This window comes from Chelon labrosus (assembly GCF_963514085.1).
Source record: "Chelon labrosus genome assembly, chromosome: 16".
NCBI classification, from domain to species: domain Eukaryota; kingdom Metazoa; phylum Chordata; class Actinopteri; order Mugiliformes; family Mugilidae; genus Chelon; species Chelon labrosus.
In genome coordinates this window covers 21,583,144-21,599,685 of record NC_140349.1, presented here as the reverse complement: position 1 = coordinate 21,599,685, position 16,542 = coordinate 21,583,144, and the positions used below count along the sequence as shown (strand labels likewise).

Here is a 16,542-nt window from a genome sequence, read left to right as displayed (position 1 = left end):
GGGCGGCATCAAAAGATAATTTCTGTTTCCGACTAATCTTCTGTTTATTTCTCTGAATAGCCAGACGCTTGCTCTGTAAAATATCGAAGTACAATAAAGCCAACAAATGCATTCTAATGAAACAGTCCTGCACTAACTCTTTCATGATTAATGAAGGTTATGGTATTCTGCATTTGTTTCAAATAACTGAAAGTTGTTGATTCGACTATGTTTTCGTGTCTGAGGCTGTGGTTTGTGGTACTATTGAAGTGTATTGTGTTTCTACAATGTTAATTCTAGTCAGTGGGCTGTGCTAAATAACAGAAACACTTTTTGTGTTTAATTCAATCTATTTTAACAGCGCCACAAACTGCATCCTCCAAAGTGATCATCCAGTGGAATGACCACCTTTCTGACACTGTTTCAACAATAAACTGAATGTTTTTATGTCATTAAGGGGGATTAGAATGCTTTCATTTTCCCTAGTGTATCTAGTTTTGTTATTTGTCTCTGCTTACTCAAACAAATTCATTTTGATTTGAGTCACTGATCTGTTAATTTACTTATTACAGCTCCATTAATGACGTAGCCTGTATTTTGTCCTAAGGCTTTTTGTCTGTGCTCTTTATTGGCTGGTTTAAGTCCATATTTTGCAGTCTGTAGAGGTTATGGCTGTTTTGTAGTACACAATCCTTTTAATTTTATCACTAAATTCAACATAGTTCATTTTATTGTAAACCCTGAATGCAACTTTGCTTTAGTTGTTTCTTGAGTTTAAATTTCCCCATTTATTAATGACCAAAATGGTTCAATGTGTCCAGATAATAAAGGGCACTGGGACTGAATGTTTCAAACAAAAAGCAATCCTTTAAAAAAAAAAAAAAAACGAGGTTGAGATTGAAAGGGAACGGAAATGAAACACCTACAAGTGTGAAATATATTTCGGTTAAAGGAAATAAATGTCTTGTTTGGACTGAATTCTTGCTGGAGTGATCCATTCTTTTGTGTTGGCTCTCAGAGATCCCGGAAGCTGTTGCTGTCAAGAGGCACACGAGTGTCAAGCGCTGTCGAACAAGAGAGGGCGCTTATGATTATGCTTTTCAAAGTAAAACGTTCATATATGTTCGGTGCCAACTTTATAGAAATACAATACGTATTTTGAGCATTACTTTTCTACATGTAAGGAAAAACACAAAAAGAGTCAATTAGTTTGCGTATATCGTAGTTTTTGTGCTGTTTACCAAAACGGAAAGGCTTATTTATTTTATCTCGAAACTGAAAATCGCATGTTTTCCGGTCTGCGTCTTGTTGTTCGGGTAACTTGACACAACCGTATGTGGGACAAATGAAGTTCGCGTTCTACAGCTGGTGATGGCGGATGTTGGTGAAAAAGACACCATGAAAAATTACCACTTAGCGTCTGAGAAAATTAACCAGGAGGCCAGTCGCTATCCTTACTGTATAGTCTGGACACCTATCCCTGTGTTATCGTGAGTTTTCGCCGCCGGTGTTCCAGTGGACTTTTGACGAAAGCCTCGGGACATGAAGTGACAGCTTTACTAGCTTAGCTAGCTAGCAGGCGTACTGACAACCATCCTGTTGCTGGGTTCTGTCCGCTAAAGTGTCACATTAGAGTGGCTGCCCTGCTAGCATGAGGAGTCTGACTCACCTAAATACAAAATGTTTAAATTTAACGAACACAGTTTAGGATAGAGATGTTTGTGTGTAGTGTTTAGTTACGCAGGAATTAAAGAGAAACCGATTAACACGGAAGTCAACAAAATGGAAAACAACTTTCTACTCTTGAACTTACTCTTACAAGTACACATTATATCTAAAGTTGCAATTATTCACCATATTTATGCCAAAATACTAATTGTGTGTGTATACCACTTTGACCGTATTACTCTATCCTTAATCTATTTCCTTTTGTAGACTGCAACCCAGTCCCAGTTCAGCAACAAAAAACATGTTTCCCTCCGGTGACATCTGTTTAGTTTAAAACGTCAATATTTAACTGCAGCTCTCCTAGAAGCAAAGAACTGGGGTTTAAAACAGGAACATATTAGATTCAGATGAAAATTTGTGTTTAAAGTGTTGTGTTGTTGGGTGTTGAAGTTGAATGAGTGCAGTAGATGTAACAGTTAATCATTCCTCTGGCCATATGTGTGCAGTGTGGACGTTGTGTTCAGTAATATCTGGATTAACTTTGTATTTTTTTTCTTGTTTTTCCTCAGATGGCTGCTGCCATTCATCGGTCACATGGGGATCTGCACTTCCACCGGAGTGATCCGGGACTTTGCTGGGCCTTACTTTGTCTCTGTGAGTAATGACTGCACCGCTGTCACTATCTACACGGGACGGTTCCGGGGAAAAAAATGTGCCGCCTTTGTGTTAATGAGCTCAGCACACTAGGGAATCTGTTTTAGTACAATACATATGAGCCGAGACCGTCGGTGTGATGCTTTTATATACTAAATAAAGTCCATTCAAGTTTTTCAAGCTTAGATAAAGAATCTTAAGAGAAACGGACGACTGCAGTGCATTTGACTTTGATTTATGTATTGGGAGTTTGCATGTTCTCCCCGTGTCTGTGTACTCCAGCTTCCTCCCACCGTCCAAAGACATGCTCATTAAGTTAACTGGTGATTCTAAATTGGCCGTAGGTGTCCAGCAGACCCCGCAACCCTTAACAGGAAAAAGCAGTTACAGAAGATGAATGATTTTTTGTATTGGCACTTGCCATCTCCATGTAGATGAAGCGAAACAGCAGAACAAGCATAAACTTCTGGGCTCACACACGCAGCCTTCGTGAGCGGAGGTACAGGCTGCCTCACTGGTACTGCTTTATGTCAGATCAGAAAGACTAAATATGCTAGACTGTAATTTTACTTTGAGATTTGGTCTAGGAAGTCCGGTCTGAGTCAGTAAGACTGAAAGCTCAACAAAATCCTTCACAGTAAGGAAGAATTTTAAACTCTGGAGAGTTATAACGCTAGTGTTTTGTTGTTTCATTACAGTGATCACAAATATAGGTTGTTCTTATAAAGTAGTCGACCAAAACATTGTATTTGCGTGCATTTGGTGGGCCAGTGCAAGGCAAAAAACTGGTTCATGTTCAAGTCTTTACTAGACAGCCCTCTGCCTTATTTGTCACAGCCCTGTTCTGGATGCATCATGCAGCGTCGCAGCTTTAACTTCGACCCATTAGGCTAGTGCACACAAACAAACTTAATGGTGAATTGCAGCAAACAGGATGCGAAGCACATTTCCTAAGTGCTTAATGTTAAACCATGTAAACGACGCGTTACAGTTACCAAAGAGCCCAAAAGTAGTTCAGTGCACACTTAAATATTCATCACAGTGTGAGAAACTTTACTTGTGAGAATCCTTTTCACTTACATTTTTACTCCTTAATAATCTACTGCACAGCCTTTGACCTAATTATAAGACAAAAGAACATAACCCAGTTAACCTGAGAAAATGTTTTGTTTTTGCAGGAAGACAACATGGCTTTTGGAAGACCAACAAAGTAAGTCAATAAAATCTTTGATGTGTTTTAAGTGAGTATATTTCTAGAGAGGTAAACTCATCTCGGTCTGTCTCTCCTTCTCAACAGTACTGTTTGGTTTTCTCTTTAAATGTAGGTACTGGATGCTCGATGTGAGCAAAGTCTACGCTAGTGGCTCCAATGCCTGGGACACTGCAGTACATGATGCTTCAGAGGAGTATAAGCACAGGATGGTAAATAAACAGTCTTATGTGCTTGGCTTTTATGCACTTTATAGAACAGCAAGCACCGGTATTAATTTGTGTTCGTCCTGTTTTCTCCAAAGCACAACCTATGCTGCGACAACTGTCACTCACATGTTGCCATGGCTCTGAATCTGATGCGGTATGAAAACAGCACCTCCTGGAACATGGTCAAACTCTGCCTCCTCGTTCTCATCCATGGAAAGCATGTCAGGTGAGAGACGGTAAACATGTCCAGCCTTTGGTGAAAGTGTTGATGGGCAGAAAGAGAAAGACAGTTGAGCATGTGTGGATCAAACATCATTTTCACACTTGACAGATGATGAAAAAAGTAGAAGGTGTTCACGTACTTGTTGGTGAACATTTCAGAAATAGTGTCCCAGTTTTTGGACAGTGCGACAGGAAATGCTCGACTGGCAACATGAGCCACCTGATCTTAGTCCAACTGAACAGGTGTGTCACCTGCCGAAGTCCTTGAAACAAGCAGGAAGAGAAGATGGCTGCTGTGTTGGTCTGGCAGAGCTTCACCAAGTGCCTGCTCATGTCTCAGCCACATCAGATCAGTCCTAATAGTACACACTGATCCAGTGTCTTATAAAGGAGTACACACAATGAATTTCTACTATGTAAAAGCATGTAAAGACTAATATCAGCCTTATCAAGAAATATACATTTTTTTAGGAAACACAACATTCTTAGAAAAAATAAACACTATGTTGCAGTTAAATCAAATGACCTCAGTAGCTTTGTCATGTGCAGCTGCTGTCTTCTGAGCCACCATACGAAGTAGGGCTCAAACTTGTGAATGAGGTTTCTCTAAGGATCCCAGGGGCTTGGGCACGATTTCACAAGTATTCCTAGAACCTGTTGTGTCTCAGGACACAAGCGAGTCCTGATTCTAGGAAAGTATATTTAGGACAATCCTCCAGATGGTATTTGAGTACTAATATCACAAGAAAACACTAAACATCTCAGTGAGTCCTTGTAGTTTGTATGCCTCAACACAAAGTTGAGGCATACATACTAAGAGACTGCTCAAGGCTAAACAGAACAGAAGCAAATACATACTTTCTTAGGGCTGTATAACATTTGAATGAACCATACCTGCTTTAAGACATTTATAAAATCCTCCTCCAGGGTCCAGGGTAACCTCTCTTCTTTATGTATGCTTTCAGATATAATCAAATATACTTTTTTTTTTTGAAGACATCAGCTGTAGGGATTCCTGCCTTCTCTCAAATATAAAGGAACTACATGGCTCTGGGCTTGTGAAACTCAAGTTGCTAAAATACACACTTCTCGACCGTAGTGGATCTTTCCAGGCATTGTGACCTGGTTAGTCAAGAAAATCCACAGACCTTGTCGGGAGCAGCTAACTACACCTGCCATCTGTTTTACTGCGCAGTAGGAAATGTGCATGTACCCACGACGAGAGGCAGTCGTCACTGGGGTTAGCTGTAGCGGTGGAACACACCGCTTCTGTCTCAGCCCTCCCTGTGTCCTGTGCCACTAAGCAAAATAGGCCTCCTCTTAGTCTGACATTTCTACCTCGTGGGCAGAAGTTGGTACACTGCTGGCGCACCGAGGACCACAAAGCTAAACAAAGCTGCTTCTTTCTGTGCAGTGATAATATAGTCATAAAACAGTTCTTGGATAGAACTACACTCAGTTATATACCATACATGTTGAACACATCGTTGTCTGTTCTCAGCAGGGTTTTAACATGACAAAATTAGAATGCCCATAACTATACCAATGGTTGCCATGGTTACATTAGGGGTCATCTCTAACTCCTAATGCAGGGTTAGAGATGACGTGCCTGGTTTTCAGCAGGACATTAAAGGGACAGTTGGGGGCAGGGTCTTAGGGGCTGTTCAGACCTTGCATTCAGAGCCGTTCTGGGCGATCCAGTCACGTAAAGGTCAGGTTTGAACAGCTCTAGCACACACTGAGATCGCGTTTGAGAGATCTGATCTCAGACCACATTTGGAGGTGGTCTGGGTCACACATGTTCGCATGTGTCCACATTCCTTTGGAAGTGCGAAATGTTCTGCTGCGCCCCAGACGATGCCTGGGTTTATTTGCATACAGAACGCGAAACTGAACACAGTTGGAGATGCGTGTTAATGCCAAGTCTGATCGGGCCCATAGTCACAGTTTGTTTCTTCCTGTCACCACATTCTTGTTCGCTCACATTTGTTTTCCCGCCTCTTCTCCTCTCTGTGTCTGATCCAGCTGTGCAGGCTTTCTGAAGACCTGGCTGCCCTTCCTGATGCTCACGGGCGCCATCCTTACTCTGGCCCTGGCCTTCAACTTGCGGTGACCCGGGATCCGCATTGGAAACCCCCCCGCAGGTCAGATGATGCGCTGACCTTTGGAACAACAAGAAGAGGGGGCATCACACGGTGTCAAGCGAAAGTATTGAAGGAGATAAAGACTTCTCACCTCCAAGAGGAGCTTGCTGGACGGGAATGATGAGCACACGCTGCAGACAGCCTATCACGGGCTTTACTGCAGTGCTGAAACTGGAATACACTACAATGGGAATGCATTTATATTCATCTACTTTGAGAGAAGGAACTGAACCCCACCCACCACTACCAGGACCACATTTAACGGATTACTGAACATCTGACAGCAAGTTTAAACCATCGCCAAAGTCTAAAAGTTGTGTAGTTAACGGTTAAGAAGAGGGTCCTGCATTGTTGAATCCTCTGAAAAGAAACACATCCATGCCTTGCTTTCAGATTTGGATGATTGTATTTTGTAATGGATTGCAAGCGTAATCCCATGATTCAGTGCTTCCAGAGCGCCATTTTTATACTGGGAAGCACAAACATGTTAAGTCAATTAGCGGCCTTTCTAGGGAATTTACTGCATTTCATGCTTGATCTAATGTAGCTCTTCCACAGTACTACAACTAATAACCTAAATACACAAGAGCAGTTTCTATTTTTAAGCATTTTCTTACTTGTATTCAATGTACTCTTTAGAATACCAAACAGTCTTCATCTTCTTAAAGAAATATTTTCTCAGAGATATTTCGTACATGCATTACAAGCATCACCTCATGGTACTATTAACTGCAGGTCATCCGTGCAACAATTGTAGCAACCTCGGTGTATGTGACTGTGGTAAATATCTAGAGAAACCAAGAGAATAGTCGGGCTGCTCCTGGTTTTCTGTACATGTGCCAAATGTAGGAGGATGTGTGACCAACTCAAACTGTGTCCTGTAGTGGTACGGCTCATCTGTGACTCCATGGTTGATGAATGAACCGCCTGCTGGTGTGAGAGGTTTGAAACCTGCTGTGATTGTTTTGTTTTCCCCCTTCCTGCTTTTGACTTTTATGAGGAGAGTCAGTGCCTGAAGATTACCTCTCTTACAGATCTCTTCCATTTTCAGTTTGACGGTCGTTTTTGACTCCTTTTAACAGCCTGAAATCAGCCCGATGGTTGGCACTCAAAATCCGTTGCCATGGCTGTCGTGAGCAGATTTAAATCCCCTCATTGTTTGCAATCAAACAGGAGTAGGAAAAAAAAGTGTCGAGCCCTTTCTTTTGTCCGCGGCGCCGCCAGAAGCAGCAGGTAGCCAGGATCCTCAGGTTTTTCACGCTCACCGAACCCCTGCTGACCATCCCCACTTCCCCCCCCTCCAGCGGCCGACCGGCGTCCCTCCTGCTGTTTTCCACCTCTGCAGATCAGATTCGAAGGTCGTTGTGAAAGGTCAGCTTCGATACACACCGACCATCATCCTGCATAATCCAAAGTAGATGTCATTTAAGTGTGAGCTTACGTATGACATCAGTTTTCTGTAGTAAGGGTTTGACTCTAGGGCTAACTCAGTGCCAGTTTTCTACACTTCGTTTTCCTCGCTGGGCTCCCGTTGGAAGCAGCTTTTCTGTGGCCTCTTCTTGTGCGTAATCCACCCATGTTGCCTGTAAATATTTGAACACATATTATACTCTACATCAGGTGCTCTCTATATACTTTGCAATCTTGATCGCTCACTCTACAGATTTATCCAATGAATAATTTACACTGTAATTATTGTTCTCTTTACTCCACTTTGCTCGGCAGCCAAGCAGATCAGTGCCTGAGTGAGCGCGTGCGTGTGTATGTGTGTGTGTCTGTGCGCGCCCGCCCGCCCGCTCGTGTGTCGGCAGCGATCGGAGAGAGAGCATGCACTTGCTTGCCAGCATGTGTGTAATGCATGCACGCAAGGATATGAGTGAAACGGTTTGACGGAGGAGGTCAGAGTTGACTCTTGATTAATAATCAGCTGCATTGTTTCACAGCAGCAAACTGCCTTGTGGTTGATTTCTATATTTCTATATTTATTACTCCATATCTTTCTCTTAATCTCTATCAAGTGTTGTGTGATTTTAGTGAGATTAAATAATATATTAGAGTGTAACAAGTCCACTTAAGCTGATGTTGATTTGATGTTCTGTGTTTTCTGTAGCTACAGACTCCGTAGATTAGAGCTGCAGTCTTTTTCTCAAAGCATTAAAACAAGGAAAGGAATCATTCTGGCTTCGATCGTTTAAGACTTTATGACTACAAAAACACTTCTCTTCTTAAAGCGGTGTCACTCATACACAGAAATAGTGAAAATACAACTTTTTGCCGTAAAATCTCAAATATTTAGCCGCTCAATTATTGAATTAGGCCATGCGGCAGGAAGACTGGTGCCCTTACATTCGGAGAGGTGTTGCTAAAAGGGGCTTCTGTTTAAAAAGTCTTAAAAAAAATCTGGAAAAGCACTTGTTCCGCCTAAACTGCTGTGACATTTTACATCGGAGCCCAGACTCTGTGAACGCGGCTGTGGAAAATACCAGTTTTAAACAAACAAAAAAGAAAAAAGAAAAAAACTTTGGTTCTCTGCAATTGAGCTAAATGGCAGAAAATGGCAGACAAACTGCATCCTTGAATGTGTCGCTTGTCCTTTAATGAAGCAGCTCATTCATTACATTTGGAGCTATGAGCGAAGGAACCAATGAATGGCCCTTTGAGATCACTCGATAAATTTATATATATATATATATTATGTATATTTTAGGAAGGGGAGATAGAAGATAAATAGTACACCGGTCCTTTATGGGGGTGCATGTGTGAGAATGCAGTGTTCAGTGGAGATCATGTGAATGGTTTAATGTTGCCTGCTGCGGTGCCTTGTTGTATCCAAGAGCCAGGTCCAGGAATGTGGAGACCTGTGGTCCCAGCGATTCAGTCCACTGACAAAAGACAGTTGGGATGCTATTATTAGTGCCACTATCCATATATACTTATACCAGTCTGCAATTTCAAAACCCTCCTTTGTTGCTCTAATCCCCAAAATATCTTTTATGCTGCAGGTCACATAGCCCACAGGGTATTTTAGGAATTCTGCAAGTGTCTGAGTGAACTGCATTTGTTCATGATTTACAGCTATAATAATGACAATAATAAAGATATCTTTTGTTGTAGAAATTTGTGGGGCTTTTCTTCTTCCTCTTGGAATTCCATCACTGAATTATGACGATTGTGTTTCATCAAGGTTGTCAGCGGGAGGGATGGTGGTAAGATTTCAAGGCAGTCTGAGCCCTGAAAGGAAAAAAAAAAAAGTCCGCTCCTCCTCCTCCTCCTCCTCCTCCTGGATATTCTATAAACAGACTCAGATGTGATTCCCGTAATGATGATCAGACGCTGTCACAATCAACATTAAGGGGAAAGCTTTGATACTCTGCTGTCAAGTGGCTAAAAGTCCCACTCAGAGGCCATTATCCTGCAAAGCATGGTACCAAGTAAAGGGGGGGGGGGATCAAAGGATCTGAAGTCTGGGCCCCGAAAACTCCCTCCCCCACATCTACCACACCACCTGGGGAGCCAGGAATGACAGACTTCACTTATTGCAAAGCCCATTTTATTCCCTAATGTGACTTTTATCATAGGAGCAAATGTGTCTTGCAACATCTTCTTTTTGCATGTGTCTCATAAGAGTCCAGATTTCAGTATCCACATTTAGACTCAGGTGAGAGCTGCGTTGGCCAGAGCTACTGCTGCGATCTGATGCGGCTGCAGTGAATTTAAGGAAAGAGAGGGCTGGGACTCCAACCACTTTCTCCTCCTCGTCCATCCTTCACGCCAGAACTCTCTTCTCCAGCCTCCTCCAGAGGAAGATCTCGTTGATCCGGACAGGAGAGAAGCCCCTCCCCGCAGATCGCAGCACTGCTCGATGGTTTTAACTTCATTGTTGGAGAAGAAGCGACGCCCCGCTTTGCCAACTACAAAGGATCAAACACCCCCCCTGTGATCAGCGCGACCCCCGGTTTTGTTCTCATGGAAATCAGACCCTGCCTCCCGGCCACACTTTCCGCAGAGATGCAAAGTTGAGGGCGCATTCCCAGCCAGGACGACGGACGACGATGACGTCTCGGAGGATCTGATCGTTTCATTCGCCCCTCTTCTTCATCTTCTGCGCGTTTCTTTCTCGTCACTATTCTCTCTGTCCACCGACCTCGAACCGCACACGTTTTTATGTGTGTCCAACATGCTGGATTTGACACAGCGGATTGTTTTCTGCGCGCTCCTCGGCTCCGTTTACGCGTCGTGCCCTCCGCGCTGCGAGTGCTCAGAGGCGGCTCACACCGTGAAGTGCGTCTCCAAAGAGCTGCGGAGCGTCCCGACCGGGATCCCTGGATACACACGGAATCTGTTCATAACTGGGAATCAGATCAGTCGCATCGGTCCGGAGTCTTTCAAAGGACTGGATAATGTGACCAATCTGTCTCTGAGCAATAACAGGTAAGATTCTCCCGCAAAACAGACTCGTTATGAGGGATCATTGCTCATTGCTCTATGTAATGTCTAACTGTTTATCTCAGTTGCAAAACTTGTTTCTCGCTGCTCTTGAAAAAAAGCTGGATTAATATGGTTATATGACAGCTGCAGGGATTGTAGGCTCTCAGCTGTATTAAATTGAAAGTTTTGTTTAAATTTTGTTCCAAATGAAACCGTTTAGGTGTTAATGTCTGGAAGCATCCATCCTTTGTCAGTATGATTTTAAAGTGTGAATGATGTCTCATGGATCTCTTCAAATCCAGAATATCCGAGGTGGAATCACGCACCTTTGCCGGCCTCCGCAACCTTCGCTCTCTGGATCTGAGCAACAACCAGCTGGCTGTTATTCACCCCGAGGCCTTCACCATCCAGAACCAGCCTCTGCGCGAGCTCAACCTGAGCCGAGCCCTCTACAACCACTCATCGGTGATAGACCTGGCCACGTCTCTGCGCTGGAGCACCCTGGGGACCCTGGAGGGGCTGGACCTGTCCGACAACAGCCTCATCTATTTGCCCTTGCATGCCTTCATCTACCTGAACCGCCTGCGGCGGCTCCAACTCTCCAACAACTCCCTGGTGGCCATCCACAACTCCACCTTCTCGGGTCTGGACCTCCTGGAGGAGCTGGACCTCACACTGAATGCCCTCAAGACATTGTCTGAGGAGGGTCGGCGGGAACTGGACTCCATACCCAGAGCTGTTCTCCTGCTGGGGGAAAACCCATTCACATGCACGTGTGGAATTGAACCCTTCGCTCTATGGCTCAACAGATCGCAGGGTCGCATCAGAGATGCCGAGGGCCTTGTGTGCGACTTCCCGGTCGGTATGAGAAACACATCCATGCTCGCTGTGGGCACGTTGACTCTGGGGTGCCTCCAGAGCAATGTAGGGGCAGATCTTGCTCTGCAGACCTCCTATGTCTTCTTGGGCATTGTCCTTGGTTTTATAGGACTCATCTTCCTTTTTGTACTTTACCTCAACCGCAAGGGCATCAAGAAGCGCATCTACGAGATGCGGGATGCCTGCAGGGAGGTGTGGGAAGGCTACCATTACCGCTTCGAGATCGACTCCAACCCCAGGTTATCACAGGTCTCCTCGAGCGCTGACTTGTGAGAGGACAATCTGCTGTATTTTCTTATGTAACAGACTTTTTGTCCCTGATGCATTTATTAGTAGAGAAAATGTAAAAATTGTACAGATTTGACTGTGAATATATACCACACTGTTAATATTTCAGCCTTGTTGATTGAAGCATGCACTGCCCATCTTTCCTCATACCACCACTAATATGCTCTTTTAATGCAGACCACTATCATGATTTTCTTTGCCAAACAGAGAAGAATGTCCCTGCTCTTCATGTGCATACAAAAGCAACAGTAAGTGCCTAAAGTCAGCTAGGTATTGTTTCCCAAGAAGAAAAAAAGACAGATCTGAGCTCACTTTTCTGCGCCGCATGCTTGCTCGGCATTCTGTGTCGGATCTTATTTAGCTCGAAAAGAGGCGACAAAACGCTGCAATAAAGCCCTGACACTATGAAAAACACACCTCTGGGAATTTAAAGCACAATTGCTCCTTCATCTTTGAACCATTTCAAGCCCTTTGGTCCCTCCGGCCCCCGGCCCCAGGGTGCCAGAGAGGAATTAAGCCACCAAAAGCTTCTCCAAAGCCTTCCTTAAAATCACCACTCTGCTCCTCTTTGGCTGTTGGATTAGAAGGGGAGGGGGGGGGGACAATTCAGCGCAGGCCAGCGGAAATCTCCTAGCCCCCTCATTTTTTTCCCCCTCTCCTTTTTTTCATGAAACGTTGCTTTGTTTCAACTTCTTGAGTTTTATTGTCAAAATGATGAGAACCAGTCCCAGGCTGAGGCCGCTGAAAGCAATCTCCCTCCCTCCTTAAAGACAACAGCCGCTCTGCAGGCTCTTTGAAGGAAAAGTCTGGCTCTCCACGTTTTTCTGTTTAGGTTTTTTTTTTTCTTTTCCAATGATAAGACACAGATGATTCTGAAACACCAGCGACATTGTTTCATTCAGCGGTTTGCTCAGACCAGATGAGGGAGTCAAGCCTTCACCGAAGGAAGAAGAAGAAAGTTTTTAACATGTTATGCTTCTGTAACTGGGGTCTGTGCTGAGACGAGTCAGGGAAGGTTGTTTCTCGTGCATGTTTAAACTGAATCTAATTATAAAGTGACAGTGAATGAATCCCAAACTAAGTCCTCTTCTCTCAAGTGTCGCATCGTCTTTGTTTTTTTAAGTGGCAAAAGCAATTCTCTGTGGCCTTTTGACGCTCCAAGTGAGACGAGCGCAGATAGAGGACGGCAAGCCACTGCTCCTCAATGTGTTTATTGCCCAAATTGCTAGCTATCTAGGTATTTGGAACAGGGAGGAGGAGGAGGAGGAGGAGGAGGAGGAGGAGGCCTGCAGTGAAGTGAAACAGCCTCCCATTGTTTGAAGCCAAAGTAGCATCTTCATCCCATCAAGATGTTCTCCAAACTCCTCTGATAGTGATCAAGAAATGTTTATAACACTGAGCCATTTTACTGCATGTGGAATGATAAAATAAAGCATTAGAAAGCGGTGATGTCTGTACACTCATTTAGACCAAATGTAATCTCGTCTGTTATGAAAACAGCAGAAATGAATGCGGTCATAAAGTTTGGCCTAAAGTCTAGGTATCATTTCTCAGCACCACATTAAGCCAGGCATTTACTCGCCGAGGAGAAAACAATTGAGGCCCGGCACGCTGACACAAAGGGCCAGCACGGATGGCGAGACGCCTGAAATGAGCTTTGTTTTCCAGCGCCAAAAGATGCCTTGTGACACTCATTCTCTTTCTGCTCTCACAGACGGCCATTATGCCGGCGTGTAATAGGATTCACTCATGATGACAAATTTGTGCGCTCGGGTCCAGCTATTGTTCAAGCGTCATCGTTCTTAATAATTGCCCGGGAGAGGAGGATCCCAGGAGGAGTTTTCATTTGCAATTACACAACGTGTCACACCCGGGGCATAAATCGGCCGCTGGTTATTGGCGTCGGTTTGCGGAGCAGAAAGAAGAAAAATTATTCTCTGCATGTCGTTACTTCCGTTCCTGCCCATTAAAGTGGGGATTAGAAGCCATTCCTGTTTTTGTCTTTTTATGAGTCTGGCTGTTTGAAAAGATATACGGTCTGTTTGCTATGGCCTGTGCAAGATTGTCTCAGCAGGAATGCAATGAAAAGAGGAACTTACACATACATCCAGACGTTCCCCATTAATCCCTGCGCAAAAGAGAGGCTTGTTAAAAACTAAAGAAGAAAACCGTCTCCACTTACTATGCCTCTCCAGACTGTATGTTGCCCGTATCTGATTAAAAGATCACGTCTTTATTTCAGCTTTGCTTGCATGACTTCCCGCAAGACATTTCTTTACACCGCTGAGGCTTTCATTCGAGGAAGCAGCTTCAAAAACTTTTAACAGTTTCATGTTGCTGTATTCTGTGCACCATGTGGTTTTGTGCAAATATACATATCTGAAGTATTTCTTTTCAGTTTTCCTCCGGAGCCCAGCAGGCTTTTGATTTTACATACGCCTCCTGTCTCTGGGAACATCTTGGCGCCATTACATGGGTTTAATGGCTGTGATAGGGAATATGCCTTAAAAGTGAACGCCACATCTGTGAGGAATTGAACATGTAAAAAAAAAAAAAGAGGGAGAGAGAGACCACAACAGTCAGCAGAATGACGACAGAGACAAAATGGCATCTACCCCCTTCCACTGGCATGATGTGACAAATACAGCTGCCTCTCCCTCTCAGCTCAGGACATGTGTCATCATTTACATTCGCCATTACTAAATACACAGTCTGCTTTACATTTAGCTCACCATATCTCAAACCAAACCATGGCTCAGGCTAGGTTACGCTCGCCTGACTATCCTCACTTTAACAATTGTCTTATTTGTGACGGGAGATCAATGAATTCGTCGGCTCAGCTTCCAGCGCGTCTCCGATCCATCACCTCTAACAAGTCGGGTCAGTGAAGGTGGAGACTCAACTACACAAGTGGTTCCAGAGGGGTGTCACCCATTGTTCTGCTGCTCACTTGATCAATGTGACTAATTGTGTTTGCCAGGGGATGCAAGCGAGGAAGAGTTGGTACAGCTGGCCCAAGTGCCCATTAAAGCCAACCGGCCTCCCATTTATCACTTTCATAAAGGCTGGGGCCAACCGCACATTAAAACACAACGCGTAGCGGCCAAGAACACACACACACACACCTGAATCATAGGTTTTGTTAAATCTGAATACGTGGTCCTTTTCCATTCTGATATGGATATCAACAATTAACAGAGAGAGAAAACATGCTGCAAGTACAACAGAAACGCAATGCAAACACTCACAACCCTAGCAAATACAGAAGCGTGCTGCGGGCAACACAAACGACAACAGACATATATGTGGGAGATCCCAAGAAGTGACTAATGACTAAATGTTTAAATATTGTTAATGCAGTCAGTCTGCAAATGAATTGTGTTGCCAGATTATTTGACAAGCTAATAAAAAAAAAAAAAAGGATTATGAGGAATCATGCGACCAGTATGTTAAAATAAACAAGTCATAAAGCTTTGAACAGCATGCGTGTCTCTGCCAGGTCCATCCCTTTTTGGGTTCCCCTGGAAACATTTCTGTTCTGTTTTGATTTTGCCTGTGTTGTGAGCATTTGCAGCACACGTACGGTCAAACTGATAAAGACCTTTTCTTACTTTTTCTCAAGTTTTGTCTGTTTACATGTATTTTCTTGAGCTGCAGGGAGCTAAACTCTGTCGGCCTACGTAGAATAAATACTGTTAATGAATTTATATGGTCATAATTTCAAAAACCAAAAAGAAGAAATCTGTGTTTCCCACTGACATTATTAAACTAATCAATCTATCCTCAGTGTATCCCTGAGTTATACAGGGAGTGCAGAGATTACAGGAGGATTTTTGTCAGTGCGGTTTCGAATTTTAATTTGTGGGTAAAAATAGAGTTGGTCGGGTTTGGGTTCATTTTGACGGTTTTTCCAATAACTTGTTAATGCTGATCTTAAATAAAATCAAAGTGCATTTACTCCTCCCACGAGTTATCCCAGGAGTTCCACTAAATGTGCGCTGCTTGTGCCTCTTTCTAAAGAGTAGAGAATCTCCATCTGTCCATCAGTGGACGGCGTGACGTCACCAGATGGCTCCGTAGTAGCTAGATATGAGTAGTTGTGGTGGTTGGCTGCTGTGGTTTGGTGCTGGATGACAGACTACACTAGTTGAAGCAATCTGGGTGATTAATGTACTAAACAAACTATCAGTCTAATATTTTGTGTGTGTTTTGGTGGTTTTGAACAGCTTTGGGGCTGGAAAACGTCCGCTGCATCTTTCATCAGCCTTTACTTTAACTGGACACATGAAAGAGAGACAACTATGGCTAGCTAACAGCTGACACAAGACTGGTTGTGCAGGAGATGAGATGTAAGTTCTTGAAATAACGTTAATGAAGGGGGAATCGGTGCTAACATTAGCAGTGAGGCTAATTAGCTTCGTCTTAGTTATCATAGCTAGCTAGCTTCGAGCAGAATACTAACTTAACAGCAGAACTGAATGTCATGAATATTCAAAGCTATGAGTAAACACATCTTAAATTTTAATGATACACAAACAACACTATGCCGGCTTGCTGAAAAAAAAAGGGAAGACAATGTTCTGTATTAACACAATAGCTGCACAAAAGCTTCAGTTATTACTGTAATTCCCAAGTTTCAGTTTGAATTTAAGAAAAGTCACGGTACAAATGGATTTGATTTGCGTTGAATTGTATAATCTATCCGTCCCACTTGGGTGTAACCACCACTGTGTTTGCACAGCATGTATGTGTCCGCATGTCATAGTGGGATTCCTTCCTCTCTTGAAGTTTAAACAAAAACCTCTTGGTGCATAACCGCAATGGGTCCCCAGACCCACGGAAAATGAGAAACAAATGCTCT

General features: G+C 43.5%; 2 protein-coding genes across 2 annotated transcripts; both read left to right on the top strand.

The window, feature by feature from the left end:
* The first annotated feature begins 944 nt into the window (after positions 1-944).
* On the top strand, positions 945-9,195 carry tmem222b (transmembrane protein 222b). The gene is made up of 6 exons (XM_084562670.1): positions 945-1,469; positions 2,217-2,301; positions 3,480-3,511; positions 3,627-3,723; positions 3,816-3,946; positions 5,968-9,195. The coding sequence occupies exons 1-6, from the start codon at positions 1,351-1,353 to the stop codon at positions 6,053-6,055; spliced, it is 552 nt and encodes a 183-aa protein (XP_084418796.1). The 5' UTR covers positions 945-1,350; the 3' UTR covers positions 6,056-9,195.
* Positions 9,196-10,163: 968 nt separating this feature from the next.
* Positions 10,164-13,889, top strand: tpbg1b (trophoblast glycoprotein 1b). The gene is made up of 2 exons (XM_084562878.1): positions 10,164-10,517; positions 10,817-13,889. Exons 1-2 carry the CDS (start codon positions 10,264-10,266, stop codon positions 11,664-11,666), a joined length of 1,104 nt encoding a protein of 367 aa, XP_084419004.1. The 5' UTR covers positions 10,164-10,263; the 3' UTR covers positions 11,667-13,889.
* The last annotated feature ends 2,653 nt before the right edge of the window (positions 13,890-16,542 follow it).